Source organism: Bubalus bubalis, chromosome 3 (assembly GCF_019923935.1).
Source record: "Bubalus bubalis isolate 160015118507 breed Murrah chromosome 3, NDDB_SH_1, whole genome shotgun sequence".
Taxonomy (NCBI): Eukaryota; Metazoa; Chordata; class Mammalia; order Artiodactyla; family Bovidae; genus Bubalus; species Bubalus bubalis.
Window position 1 is genome coordinate 155,934,993 of NC_059159.1, and position 12,760 is coordinate 155,947,752.

Below are 12,760 nucleotides of genomic sequence, written 5' to 3' on the forward strand. Positions count from 1 at the left end.
TTAACATTTTTGGCATTATAGATGTGAGAATCAGTTTGTTTCTCAAAACTATTTTCTTTCTATTAAGCCCAATTTGTCTCAAAGTTATTCTTTTAATTGCTAAATGTACACAGCCAACGCATCCACTTTCAGAGCATTTTTGAGGGTTGGTGAATCTCAGATTTTCACGTTGTGTGGAAACTCGCAGGGAGAGCACTGCGGGCTCACCAGGTGCTGGACACGCTCCGTGAGGAAGGGAGGCCGAGGCCGCGGGACCGTCCGCATCCCTGTTGGTCATCGCAGTGTCCCGGGCGTGCGGGGACTCCCCTCAGGCATCACGTACCTCCTGCTCTAAATGCTGTCTTTCCTCTTCCCCTTGGTGGACACTGTCACGCGCCAGCTCCAGGGGAAGCCGAGTCAGCAGGTGTGCTGAGCTGTGTGTGTCCTGAAGCCTCCCCGTGGGGCTCGTCCCCAGCTCCAGGCTCTGAGCTGAGCAGCGCTGCAGGAGTGGGGCATGGTGTTGGTGAAGGGGAGCCCAGCGAACCCTCGTAGGAGGTGCTGGGCTGTGTGGACGGTCAGTCTCTGAAAACAAGGCCACACCTGTTGTCTGGGTGGTGCCACGTGTGTAGCATTTGATGGGAAGAAGCTCACACAGCCATCTTGTTAGGAAAGACAGCTTGACCGTGGTGCTCATGTCCTGCTTTAAAGTGCCCGTTGTCATCCACAGATGGTGTGGCTTTCTCTCGGGCGTGTCTGTTCCCCATAGAATTCACGGTATTTCCGAATGTCTTTCTCCTGTGACTCTAACTTTAAGGCAAGGAAGCATGCCACGTCAGTTGACTGCTAAGCAAGTGTTTTAACGAATTGTACTTGGGGTCTCAAATTTGACCCTCGAGGGGGCAGAGGAGGTCTGAGCTAAGTAGCCCCGCAGGGTGGCCCGAGCAGGGTCATCACAGCGTTCCACAGAGCAGGTAGCCCCCCAGGCTCGTCTCTGAAGCTGTCTCTGTAAAGCTAGGTTTCAGCTGAGAGTGAGCCGGTGACAGCAGAGTGATGCAATATCCTATAGCCGAGGAAGGAAATAAACCCCAGCAGAAGCCAAGCGAGTCTTCCATTTGCTTCTGGATGGTGGTTGTGGTTGGGACGCAAACTCCAGGCACGTGATACATGCCTTGTTCCCCTGGGATATGGGAATTTAAAAAGTTTGCCTTTTTTAAAAACTCTCCCTGAGCTATTAAGGGGCTTCCCTGGTAGCTCAGACGGTAAAGCATCTGCCTTCACCGATGTGGCAAACCTGGGTTTGATCCCTGGGAGATCCAAGATCCCCTGGAGAAGGAAATGGTAACTAACCCACTCTAGTACTCTTGCCTGGAAAATTCCATGGGTGGAGGAGCCTGCTAGGCTACAGTCCATGGGGTTGCAAAAAGTTGGGCAGGACTGAGTGAATTCACTTTCACTTTCACTTCTTGAGCTATTAAGATACCTGTTGTGTTTTCTGGTATAATTATTCCTAGAAAACAGAATATTTACTATTCTAGGAAACTTAAGGTTGACTTAAAGGAACAGTTACTTGAAATTTGATGTGAACCATTTCGAGCTTTAACCACACATAGACTTCACAATCTTAAGTAAAGTCTAATGCCATTTGAGTGTATTGAAAAGCCACTGTGTATCTTTAGGGAATTCCCTAGCAGTCCAATAGCTAGGACTCTGCACTTCCACTGCATGGGGCCTGGGGTTTGATCCCTGGTTGGAGAACTAGGGTCGCACAAGCCACACAGGGGCCTAGTCAAAAAAGAATGACCAGTATCTTAATTTAGCACATAGCTAATTAGCTGAACAGCAGTGTAGGATAGAAACAGCCCCCATCCACCCCTCTCCTTGCTTGCTGTGTTAGAGTGCTCTGTGTTGAAAGTCTGCGCTGCTCTTTGTGTGTCTGGTGTGAAATGCTGTGCATCCCTGAAGCTCTCTCAGGGACAGGTTCCTCTGCTCAGACCCCGGTGTGGTTTCTTCTTCTATGTATCTGTCCTCACTGTTTAGAAAGGGAAGAGTGGATGTTTTTCCTTGACTACCCTCCTCCCTTGGATGTGCAGACTTCTGAATCCTTTAAGGTTGGCAATAACTCTTTCATCGGGAAGGATGTGATTCTATAAGGAATTGCGGGGACTCATTCAGCATTTCATGACTCAGGGTTCTTTGTAATATGTCTGAACTCTCATTAAGTAGATGGCTTAGAAGATTAAAGGAAAATGATGAGATGCATACTATTTCACTTTTGCAAATTTATAAAGAGAATAAATACTTAGGTTAACTTGTTTTATACCCGTGTGTAGTAGTGATTCTTGAATTTTGAATGTTTCGTTACTTGTAGGCATGAGTTGCTGGAGGAAGCCTGGAGACAAGGCGTGCCTTCGCACAGTGGGACGGGCCAACTGTTGTGGTCTGGCTGGAGGTGTGTATGCGCCCCCCCACCCCCACCCGCACCCGCACCCCCGTCCTGGGCCCCGTGTGTCAGTCCCTCCACGGCCATGCATAACCTCTTGCCTCCTGTCTCCCGTCCCAGTTCTGAGTCGGGATGCCAGCCTGGTACGTGGCTGCTTGCGAGCCAACGTGAAGAGCGGCGTCATCATGCCTGCCCTGTTGGACACGGAGATCCAGCGTGAGATCGGCATCAGCAACCCGCTGCACCTGCTGAAGCTGCGCTGGCGATCCAGGAGATCATGTCCCTGACCGGCCCCTCCGCCCCTCCCACGTCCAGAACGGTGCACCTCCCTCCTTCCGTAGGGAGAGTTCGCGCCCCGTTTGTGTCGCTTCCGGGGTTCTCTATACAGATGTCCACTGTTCCAGCTTAAATAAGGTTCTAGCATTCAAAACCATGACAGCTTTTCATTTGCGGCAGTTGTGTTGTTAAAAGATAGATGATTGAATACTTCAGACAGATCATCTTTGTAGCAGCTGGGCTGCAGTGGCAGTGTAATAGAGAAACGGGAGCTTTTGAAAACATGAAAAAGGGACTTCTGCAAACGTGAAAATTGTAAAAAAAAAAAAAAAAAAGGAAGTTTTTGAAAATGTATTAAAAGAAATGTAAATATAAATGTCAAGAAAGTGAAAGAGAAAAGGCTTAGCCCCCAGGCTGCATTGTTTTTCCCTCATTTGACTTGTCAGGCCTGTCCTCTTCAGCAGATTCCTTTTCAGGAGCTGTAGACCCTGGGCTCTCAGGGTTTAAGAGTCCGTACATCCGCCAGGTCACACCAAGTCGTATCATGCTCATCCAAGTTTCCTCCACGTGGGAAGACCTTGAAAGTCCTGTAAGAGGGTCCTCCTAGTTGGAAAAATTAAAACGAATCTGGTGGAAACGTGGATTGTTGCCAGGAGATCAGGGCCGGCCAGCTCCTCATTTCTCGAGTGCAGACTCAGGACACAGCTCAGTCCCCACGCTTGGTGTGTCCACTCTGGAGAGGAACCCTGGTGAGGAGACGTGACCTCCCAGAGGTACCTGCCCTGAGGAGCAGGTGGAGCCTGACTCAGGCTCACGGTTATTTTACACAAAAAGCGTGAAGGCTTTCTCGTCCGTTTGTCTTCCTTGTTTCTAAGTGTGAGCGTGAGGGTGGTCAATCACCCCGCGCTGATGCGCTTGTTCCTAGCGTGTCTGCTCTGCTCTCTGTGCCCGAGGGTTCACCAGAGCCACCTTTTTAGAAATGAAGGTGCTGAGGGTTCCCCGGAGGTTTTATTAAAGTATCTCAGTAAAGGGAGCTTCTTATGAGTTGAGTTTAACAGGTGGTGAACTCAAGCAGCACCCCCGTGAGGATGGGGTTGGGGGTGGGGCATGCGAAGAATCCTGATGAGCTCCTGGGGATGGGGAAGGTGGCAGGAAGGAGGGGGAGGGCTGTTCCTTGTGGGGTATCCACAGATTGTACCTCCCCGCTCACTGATGAGCACTTAGGCCGTTTCCAAACACTTGTCACTGTTCTGGGGAAAACAATTATTGCCCAGCTCCTACTCAATTTTGTAGAGTATGTTTCTAGAATTGGAGTGTAAACATCTGCTTTATTCATTCCATCCTCCGTTCATCCACCCTTCCAGCCAGCCAGCCATCTGTTCATCTATCCATCCACTCACTAATCCATCCATCCATCCACTCAGTAATTCATCCATCCATCCATCCACCCATCCATGCATCCACCTGTCCATCCAGTCAGCCAGTCATCTGTCCAGCCATCTATCTACTCACTAATCCATTCATCCACTCATCCATCCATCTTCCATCTGTCTATCAATCCATCCATCTATCCAACCACCCATCCATCCATCCACCCATCAACTCATTAATCCATCCAATCATCTGTTCATTTATCCATTTATCTGTTCATTTATCCATCCATCCATCTATACAAACTTCCTCCCTCCCTCCCCCAATCCTTTCCTTCCATCCTTCGTTCCTCAGTAGAACTTTACGTTTTTGTGCATATTGGTATTTTATTCCTCTTAAGTTTAATCATAGGGTATTTCTATTTCTCCCAGCACCTTGCTTTTTTGGATTGCATCCTTTCTCCGCTGCAGTTTCCAGCAGGTACACTGATTCTTTTGCCAACAATAACTCTGGAGAGTTGTTAGCATCTGACTCCCTGACAGAGCTGTTCTATTATCACCATGTTTCAGCTGATACTTTCGGGTTTTTCAGGTAGGCCATCATATCATCTTCAATCAGTGGCTATTTTATTTCCCTCTTTCAGCAACTACAATTATTATTGACTTTTCTTGTCTGATAGCACATTCTAGAACTTTCAGAGCATTGATAATTTGCAGAGGTGATCACAACATCCTTGACTTGTCCCTGACTTTAATGAGACCACTAGTAACACATCACTATTCAGTGCGATTTTGGCCCTTGGCTTGAAATAGATCTTTCTAACTCTGTTTCAAAGCTGCCTTTTTTGCTTTTAAAGAGTTTTTAGCAGGAAGATGTTCAGTTCTATCCAGTGAAGTGGGAGACAGAGGATGAGATGGTCAGGTTGCATCACAGACTCAATGGACATGAGTTTGAGCAAACTCCAGGAGATAGTGAAGGACAGGGAAGCCTGGGGTGCTGCAGTTCATGGGGTTGCAAAGAGTAAGACACGCCTTAGCAACAGAACAACAATAACAACAGCGGGAAGATGTTGCGTTCTATCCAATCTCTTCTTCAGCTTCAAGTCAAGAAGACCACACATGGAGTGGATTGTAGGAGGCCATGATTCTCCTGCCCTGGCCTGTAACTGCCCCCTTTGCCACATTACTTTGCAACATTTCCTGTAAAGAGGCATGGCATATTTCTACAGCTTCTGGGCTGGCCTTGTGACTTGGCTTGGCCAACAGAAAGAGGCAAAGTGACAAGCTTCCAGGGCCTTGAGAGCATTGCTCTCTGGCCACTTCCCTGTGAACTAGCCCAGGCCAGCCTGCTGGAGGACAAGACTCCCATCATTATCCCTGCCAACAGCCAGCTTGTCCATCATGAACCATGGCTACCCTTGAGCAGCCAACCTCAGCTAACCCACCAGCCGACTGTGGACGCAGGAGTGTCCCCACTGGAGATCGACCACACATCAGGCCCCCATCAGCCCCCCGACCCACAGCCTGATGAGAGAGAATGTGTGGCTGTTTGCAGCCACTAAGTTCTGGGTGGTTCACTGTGCAACAGTAGATAACCCACAATGGCTGTTCTCTTTGGGCCTGTTGAACATGAACTGTTATTTACGGTTGTGTCCTGGAAATCATAGAATGAGCCTGTACGTGTGATTGGGCCCAATTTTTTGACATCCTGCCGAGTTGCCCAAAACTCAGAAATGTGACCAGGCACTCTTTATCAGAATTGGCTGAGACTTTATCAAATCGAAGGCTCCATTTGTCTTATTGCTTCAAAAAATGATGCTACTGGGATTTCCCTGATGCTCCAGTGGCTAAGACCCCATGCTCCCAATGCAAAGGGCCTGGGATTGATCCCTGCTCAGGGAATTAGATCCCACGTGCCACGACTAAAGATCCCACGTGCTGCAACTAAAAGATCCAGCGCGATGCAGCTAAGACCCAGCGTGGCCAAATAAGTAACTATTTAAAAACTGGTGCTAAGACCCAGCATGGCCAAATTAGTAAATATTTAAAAACTGGTGCTGGAGCCAACTTGTGGGAGAGGATGTGGTATGCTCCCTGGGTTGCCCAGGATGCTGGGTTCCAGGTGTGCGATGCTTAGAGGAGAATGAGTGTGATCTCCAGAGTGAGGACACGGTGGCCGACACCCAGAGGTCTTAGGCCCTGTAGACACAGCCAGCTGAGGCCACTTTCTGACTGGGGAGGAGGGAGGGGGGCTAGCGACAGTTGGTACCGTCCCGTAGTCCGTCACAAAGTCTAAGCCGAAAGAAGCTCCCAGAATACTGCTGTCCCTGGGGTTTTGCTGAGGTGGTTTTAAATTATGTCCTCAAGTTTTGGGGTGTTCCTCTGCTCAGAAGGGAACCCAATCTCCCTCCCCTTAAGTATGGACTGAGCTTAGTGACTCGCTTCTAATGAATAGAATAAGGTAGAAATGACAGCATGTAACTACTGAAAAGAGGGCCGTCAGAGGCATTTCAGACTCTTCCTCACTCTCTCTCGGACTTCCTGCCTTGGGCGAAGCCAGCCGCCATGTTGTGAGGACGCTCAAGCAGCCTGAGGAGAGGTCCGTGTGGGGAGGAGCTGAGGCTCGGCCAACAGCCCTGTGAGTGTGCCATCTTGCAGGCTGATCTTCCAGCCCCAGAACGACCTTCAGAAACCTGCAGCCCTCCATGACATCTTGACGATAACCTCATGAGGGACTCCCAAGCCAGAATCGCACAGCTAAGCCATTTCTGAATTTCTGACCCCACCGAAAGAACCTGAGATAATCAATACACGTTATTTTAAGCCACTAGGATCTGAGGTTGTTTGTTACACAGTGCAAGCTAACTAATATACTTCTTATGGTGGCTCTGGGTGGTCAGTTCATCCATGTCAACTTGTTCTCTTTCATGGACTCAAGGTTCTGGCACAGTTTTCTCTGCTCTAAGATCCCACTAGCATAGACCTCTTAGTTTACTGGATACCCTACTTAAAACATATGCCAACTCTTTGCTTGATAAAGAGTGAGTTTTGGTGTCTGAGACTGGTGTTGTACCTGAGAAGCAGGTCTCTGACCAAGGCTCTTTTACGACCTCTGCAAGAGAAGACCCCGGAAGCTGCCTGACATCTGTCCTAACCGCCCTGCCGTTGGTCTCTCACCCTTGTGTAGGGTTTGGCAGCAAGCTCAACACAGGATACCCCGTGTAGACAGAAGTCATGTTATGGATAATTCCATGGTGGGATTACATGGTTGGTGAGAATGCGGAGGTAGATTGAAGCAGGGGTGGGTTCCAGCACTGCCCTCTCCTGATGTCTTCAAACCATCTTGTGGGAGCTTCACACATGTGCCAGAGACAGGCACACACGATACCTTTTTGGTAATGAAGCACTTGCACACGGCCAGCACCCAGGAGCCCCCTTCCTGATCCCCAAGGGTAAGCCACTACCCCGATTCTTGTCTGCTCACAACGCTTCACTCACCTATTTCACTCACCTGTCCATCTGGACACCAAATTTGCCTCCAAACCCCCAGACGGAGTCAACCTGAAAGCAGTGCTTGGAGAGCTTTGACTGGTGTTCATGGCCGACAGCTGACTGGAACAGGGGCAAAAGTGAAGCATCAGACGCCACCAGCATTGCCAAACTGGACCCGCCCCCCAACCCTGAGGCAGCCTGCACTTCTGCTCAGTGTGGGTGGTGCAAACAAAATCACTCAACGTGGAAGCCGGCCCAGAGGGAGGTAACTCCAGGAGGCATCGCAACACCAGGGCCCCCTAGTCAGGTGTTCCTGAACCCTCTCCACACCAGGCTCCCCAGAAGTCTCCCAAGAACCCCAGCCATAGAGAGCCTTCTGAGGTGCCTGAGCATGAAGAAACAGGAGGCCAGCCCCCAACCAGAACCACAGAGCCAGCAGCCTGCCAACGACTCCTAAGCCCACTTCCAGGAAGACTGCTGGCAGTGATCACCCTCTTCAGGTGGGACACTGTCAAAGCACGTGACCCAGGAATCAGGGCACAAACTGGAACACGGATGACATGCTTCAGGCACACCCCACGTTCAGGGTCAACACCTGCCACACATCCAGCCCGCCCAGGTGTGCAGTGGGGCCTGCCACCGCCTCATCAGACCCCAGTCAGGGAAGTGGGTCTGGTGACTTCCCAAGCCCACATGCTGACTGAGCAGTCCACCCCGAGCTTTGCGCTGTGTGGTCAGCAAGCCATGGCCCATGCCCACCTCCAGCACCGAGATTCTTTGTAAATAAAGCTTTCTGGAACATACATATGTTTCTGAACAGTTGTTCGTTTACAGAAAATCGATGCCTAACTTTGTGTCAAGACACTACAGCTAGTTCAGGAGCCACCCGAGACCCTGTGGTGGCCAGGAAGCTAAAAATATTTACACCCCGAGCCCTGAGTGGCCCCGTGCTGCTCTAGTTGCCCAGGCCCGACCCTTAGAGGAAGGCACCAGGCTCCCTCGGCAGAATGGAGAGTGGTCATGGACCTCTCTGTGCACACTGAGGACACAGGACAGATGACTGACGCATGACCCAATGCCAGGCGAGGAGGCGGCTCGTCCAAAGCCTAGTTCCTACTTAGGGGGTCACCCCCACCTTGGCTCCCTCCTACAATAAAGCAAGGGGCCTGCCGGCCCACTACCAACTCCTCTCCCACTTGTTTATCTGGAACTTCAGCGGCAGCTTAGGGTCCAACCCCCACAGGGTCATCACCACTTCTGACAACTCTGCAGGCAGCTCAGGGAGCGCGTTCTTCCACAGCCGGGGAGCAAAGCAGGTTTTACTTTCCAGTCTGGAGCTGTTACTTTCTCTCCCTCCCAGGCTGCATCCAATGCCCACAGTTAACAGCCAATCCAGAGCACCGCGACCTCCAAAAACCTGTGGCAGAGACCACCCATCTGCAGCTTCAGGGGTCTCACCCGGAAAACATCAACAAGGGAACATGGAGGCAGCAGCACCCAAAGGATCCCCCAGCATGACTCTTCATCACTAAGAAGTCAGAGCAAACTCTTCCAAAAATGTGGCCAGAGTGAAAGCTTAGCGATTCTCCCAACTTTCTGATCAAAACAGCTTTCTCCCCCAGATTGGCCTTGGTCTTACACTGACGAGACTCTATTTCTTATTAGACAGTCAGCACCAGGCAGAGCACTGCAGGAAGCAGGGATGACACTCTGGTCGTGGGGGGCGCCCCTCTCTCAAGCAGGTGCTGGGCTACGAGTGAAAAGCCCTGTCATTCTGGGCTGAGTCTGATCTGGGCACAAGGGGGACGGAGTGGAATTACAGAGGAACCCGACCCCAGCTGATACCTCAGCACAGAGTAAAGGCAGACATCTCAAGTTACCCAGCCTGGGAAACTCGCACCCACTTCACTGCAGACGCAGCACACCTGCTCCAGTCTACTGTCCTCTCTGCACGGCAGACACAGCCCCCAGCTGACTCAGCCTGGGAGGCCTAATAATAGCCATATGGGAAGCTTAAATAGACCCAGGAAATGAAAAATGTCTCCATAAAATCAAGATCGATGACCACTGAACAAACTCTGTGTTAGACAACATATGTAAGACACAGTATGGAAAAGAAAAAGACTTCGGAAGTAAAAAATGGGAAGGGAGAATGAGAAAGCTATTATATTGACAGAATTGTCTGGTCAGAATACAAGCAGTCTACAAAACGAAAATAAAATAGAAGGTAATGCACAGTTGGATGACATCATCGACTCAATGGGCATGAGTCTGAGGAAACTCCAGGAGATACTGAAGGACAGAGAAGCCTGGTGTGCTGCAGTACACGGGGTCACAAAGAGTTGCCCACGGCTGAGCGACTGAACAACAGCAACAACAATACATGCTTGTGTCAAGTGAGTAGGAGAGATAATAGCTGTTGTCTGTGTGTGTGTATGTGTGTGTGTTAGTCGCTCAGTCGTGTCCAACTCTTTGTGACCCCATGGACTGTAGCCCACCAGGCTCCTCTGTCCATGAGATTTCCTAGGCAAGAGTACTGGAGTGGGTAGCATATACTTGTATGAGTCATACATGTATGTGTATTGTCTACTGGGTAAATGCTTCGAAGTGAAATTGTTGTGTCAGTGGGTTAGAGAATTTTATACTTTTGCTCAGATAATGATAAAGCCCTCAAAAAAAAGAAAAAAAGGCTGGACCATTTTAACTCACGCTAAGAGTAAACATTCAGAAAACTAAGATCATGGCATCTGGTCCCATCACTTCATGGCAAATAGATGGGGAAACAGTGGAAACAGTGAAAGACTTTATTTTTTTTTACTCCAAAATCACTGCAGATGGTGACTGCAGCCATGAAAATTAAAAGACGCTTACTTCTTGGAAGGAAAGTTATGACCAAACTAGACAGCATATTAAAAAGCAGAGACGTTACTTTGTCAACAAAGGTCCATCTAGTTAAGGCTATTGTATTTCCAGTAGTCATGTACGGATGTGAGAGTTGGACTATAAAGAAAGCTGAGCACTGAAGAATTGATGCTTTTAAACTGTGGAGTTGGAGAAGACTCTTGAGAGTCCCTTGGACTGCAAGGAGATCCAACCACTCCATCCTAAAGGAGATCAGTCCTGAGTGTTCATTGGAAGGACTGATGCTGAAGCTGAAACTCCAATACTTCGGCCACCTGATGTGAAGAGCTGACTCATTTGCAAAGACCCTGATGCTGGGAAAGATTGAGGGCAGGAGGAGAAGGGGATGACAGAGAATGAGATGGTTGGATGGCATCACTGACTCAGTGGACATGAGTTTGAGTAAACTCTGGGAGTTGGTGATGGACAGAGAAGCCTGGCATGCTGTGGTTCATGGGGTCGCAAAGAGTTGGACACGAGTGAGCAAGTGAACTGAACTGAAGAGTAAACAAGTTTCCCTGTCTCCCTACACCCTCGCCACATTGAACTTAAATCCTTTGCTAGTCTAAGAAGTAAAAATGGGGCACCACAGTATTGTGGTTTAATTTCCATTCACATCACAGGAAAGGTTCTTGTGCCTTTCCTTTTCATGTACAATGTGGGCTTGTCAAGGTGTCAGGATAGGAAAAGGGAAGAGCTTGTTGTTTTAGTCGCTAATTCATGTCCAACTCTTTGTGACCCCATGGACTGTAGCCCACCAGGCTCCTCTGTCCATGGGATTTCCCAGTCATGAATACTGGAATGGGTTGCCATTTCCTCCTCCAGGGGATCTTCCCGACCCAGGAATCAAACCCGGGTCCCCTGCCCTGCAGGCAGATTCTTTACCGTCTGAGCCACCAGGGAAGCTCAATTCCATCCAGAACTCCCCCTTAGTTTGCCTTCAGTGGTGTTGTCCAAACCAAGGAAGACATTTGATAGCTTCCACATCTCTCATTCCTTCCTTTTTCACCACAGTCCGTATGGGACTCATAGCATGCTTAAGAAGAAATATAAATATCGCACATACAGGGGCAAAAAGTCAGAGGCTGTATCTATAAATCTGTCAAATTAAAGGATAGATCTTGGGTCTAAAAAAAATTAAGTGCTATTGTGTCCACATAACTGGAGGGAGAAGATTAGACTTTCACATAACCTGTCAGAAGCCTGTGGGTCTCCAGTGGAAAACCCCAGGTATTATAAAAAGATTATTTTTTCTATGCTTCTACCACTTCTAAGTTGATCCAAAAAAGCAGGTATGATGGGTATTGTAATTTTTTTCCACTGATCTATATCCTTGCACAAACAATTATTTTCAATTCGTCCCTTGAACCAAAGCAAAAGTTCTTGGGCTTTTCCCTCCTTTTGTGCATCTCCACTCTGCCACAAGGAATTCATATCAGCTGTCTTTTTAAATGGCACCCCACTCCAGTACTCTTGCCTGGAAAATCCCGTGGACGGAGGAGCCTGGTAGGCTGCAGTCCATGAGGTCACTAAGAGTCAGACACGACTGAGCAACTTCACTTTGACTTTTCACTTTCATGCATTGGAGAAGGAAATGGCAACCCACTCCAGTATTCTTGCCTAGAGAATCCCATGGACGGAGGAGCCTGGTGGGCTGCCATCTATGGGGTTGCACAGAGTCGGACACTACTGAAGCGACTTAGCAGCAGCAGTCTTTTTAAAACGTTGATCGATTTTTCCTTTGTGAACAAGTCTGTTCATATTATTACCTTTCCCAAGAAAGAAATAGATAATTGGTTGCTTTGTACGATACATATGCTTATATTGTCCCTGAAAGAATTTTCCAGTGACTAAACATACTTTTCCATTACTTTAGAATCTTGACCTGGCTATTGGTTTTCAAACCAGAATAAAAGGGAAGCTAGGAAATAAGTTTTGTAATATTGACAAGTCATTCCTACTTATTGTAAGACTTCTCGAAGCTGATCTCGAAGTTTTGGTAAGAGATTCCAAGAGTCCAGAAAACTTATCTGCTTTTAAAACTTCTGGGATTCTCCAATACAGCTCTGCTTGAAGTGGCAAACTAAGCTGTGGTCAAACTCCTTTGTTCTGTAAGTCCTCTGAGGGACCAACTATATATTCATACTTCTTAAAATACCGAGCCACGTTTCTCTGAGGCTTGGCCTCTTCATTTTGCTTAATATTGTTCCTGGGTTTTAGAAGGAAAAAGTAATCATCAAAAAAAAAAAAAAATCAAAGGGCTTTTTCAAAGAGTTTATCCAGTAGTGAGACAAAAAGCTTT

General features: G+C 48.4%; 1 protein-coding gene and 1 long non-coding RNA gene across 2 annotated transcripts; one reads left to right on the plus strand and one right to left on the minus strand.

Moving 5' to 3' along the window:
* The first annotated feature begins 2,349 nt into the window (after positions 1-2,349).
* Positions 2,350-2,866, plus strand: LOC112582706 (liprin-alpha-2-like). Its single transcript, XM_045165149.1, has 2 exons — positions 2,350-2,428; positions 2,540-2,866. Exons 1-2 carry the CDS (start codon positions 2,350-2,352, stop codon positions 2,704-2,706), a joined length of 246 nt encoding a protein of 81 aa, XP_045021084.1. The 3' UTR covers positions 2,707-2,866.
* A 168-nt stretch (positions 2,867-3,034) lies between these two features.
* LOC123465604 lies at positions 3,035-9,586 on the minus strand. Its single transcript, XR_006640886.1, has 2 exons — positions 7,577-9,586; positions 3,035-3,298 (listed from the first exon to the last, which is right to left on the minus strand). It is a non-coding gene; the product is annotated as an uncharacterized LOC123465604 (long non-coding RNA).
* Between the last annotated feature and the right edge of the window lie 3,174 nt (positions 9,587-12,760).

Coding starts and splice junctions, on each gene's coding strand:
- LOC112582706 (XM_045165149.1), top strand. CDS start 2,350: ATGAGTTGCTGGAGGAAGCCTGGAGACAAGGCGTGCCTTCGCACAGTG. Junction 2,429..2,539: donor CTGTTGTGGTCTGGCTGGAG/GTGTGTATGCGC, acceptor CTCCCGTCCCAG/TTCTGAGTCGGGATGCCAGC.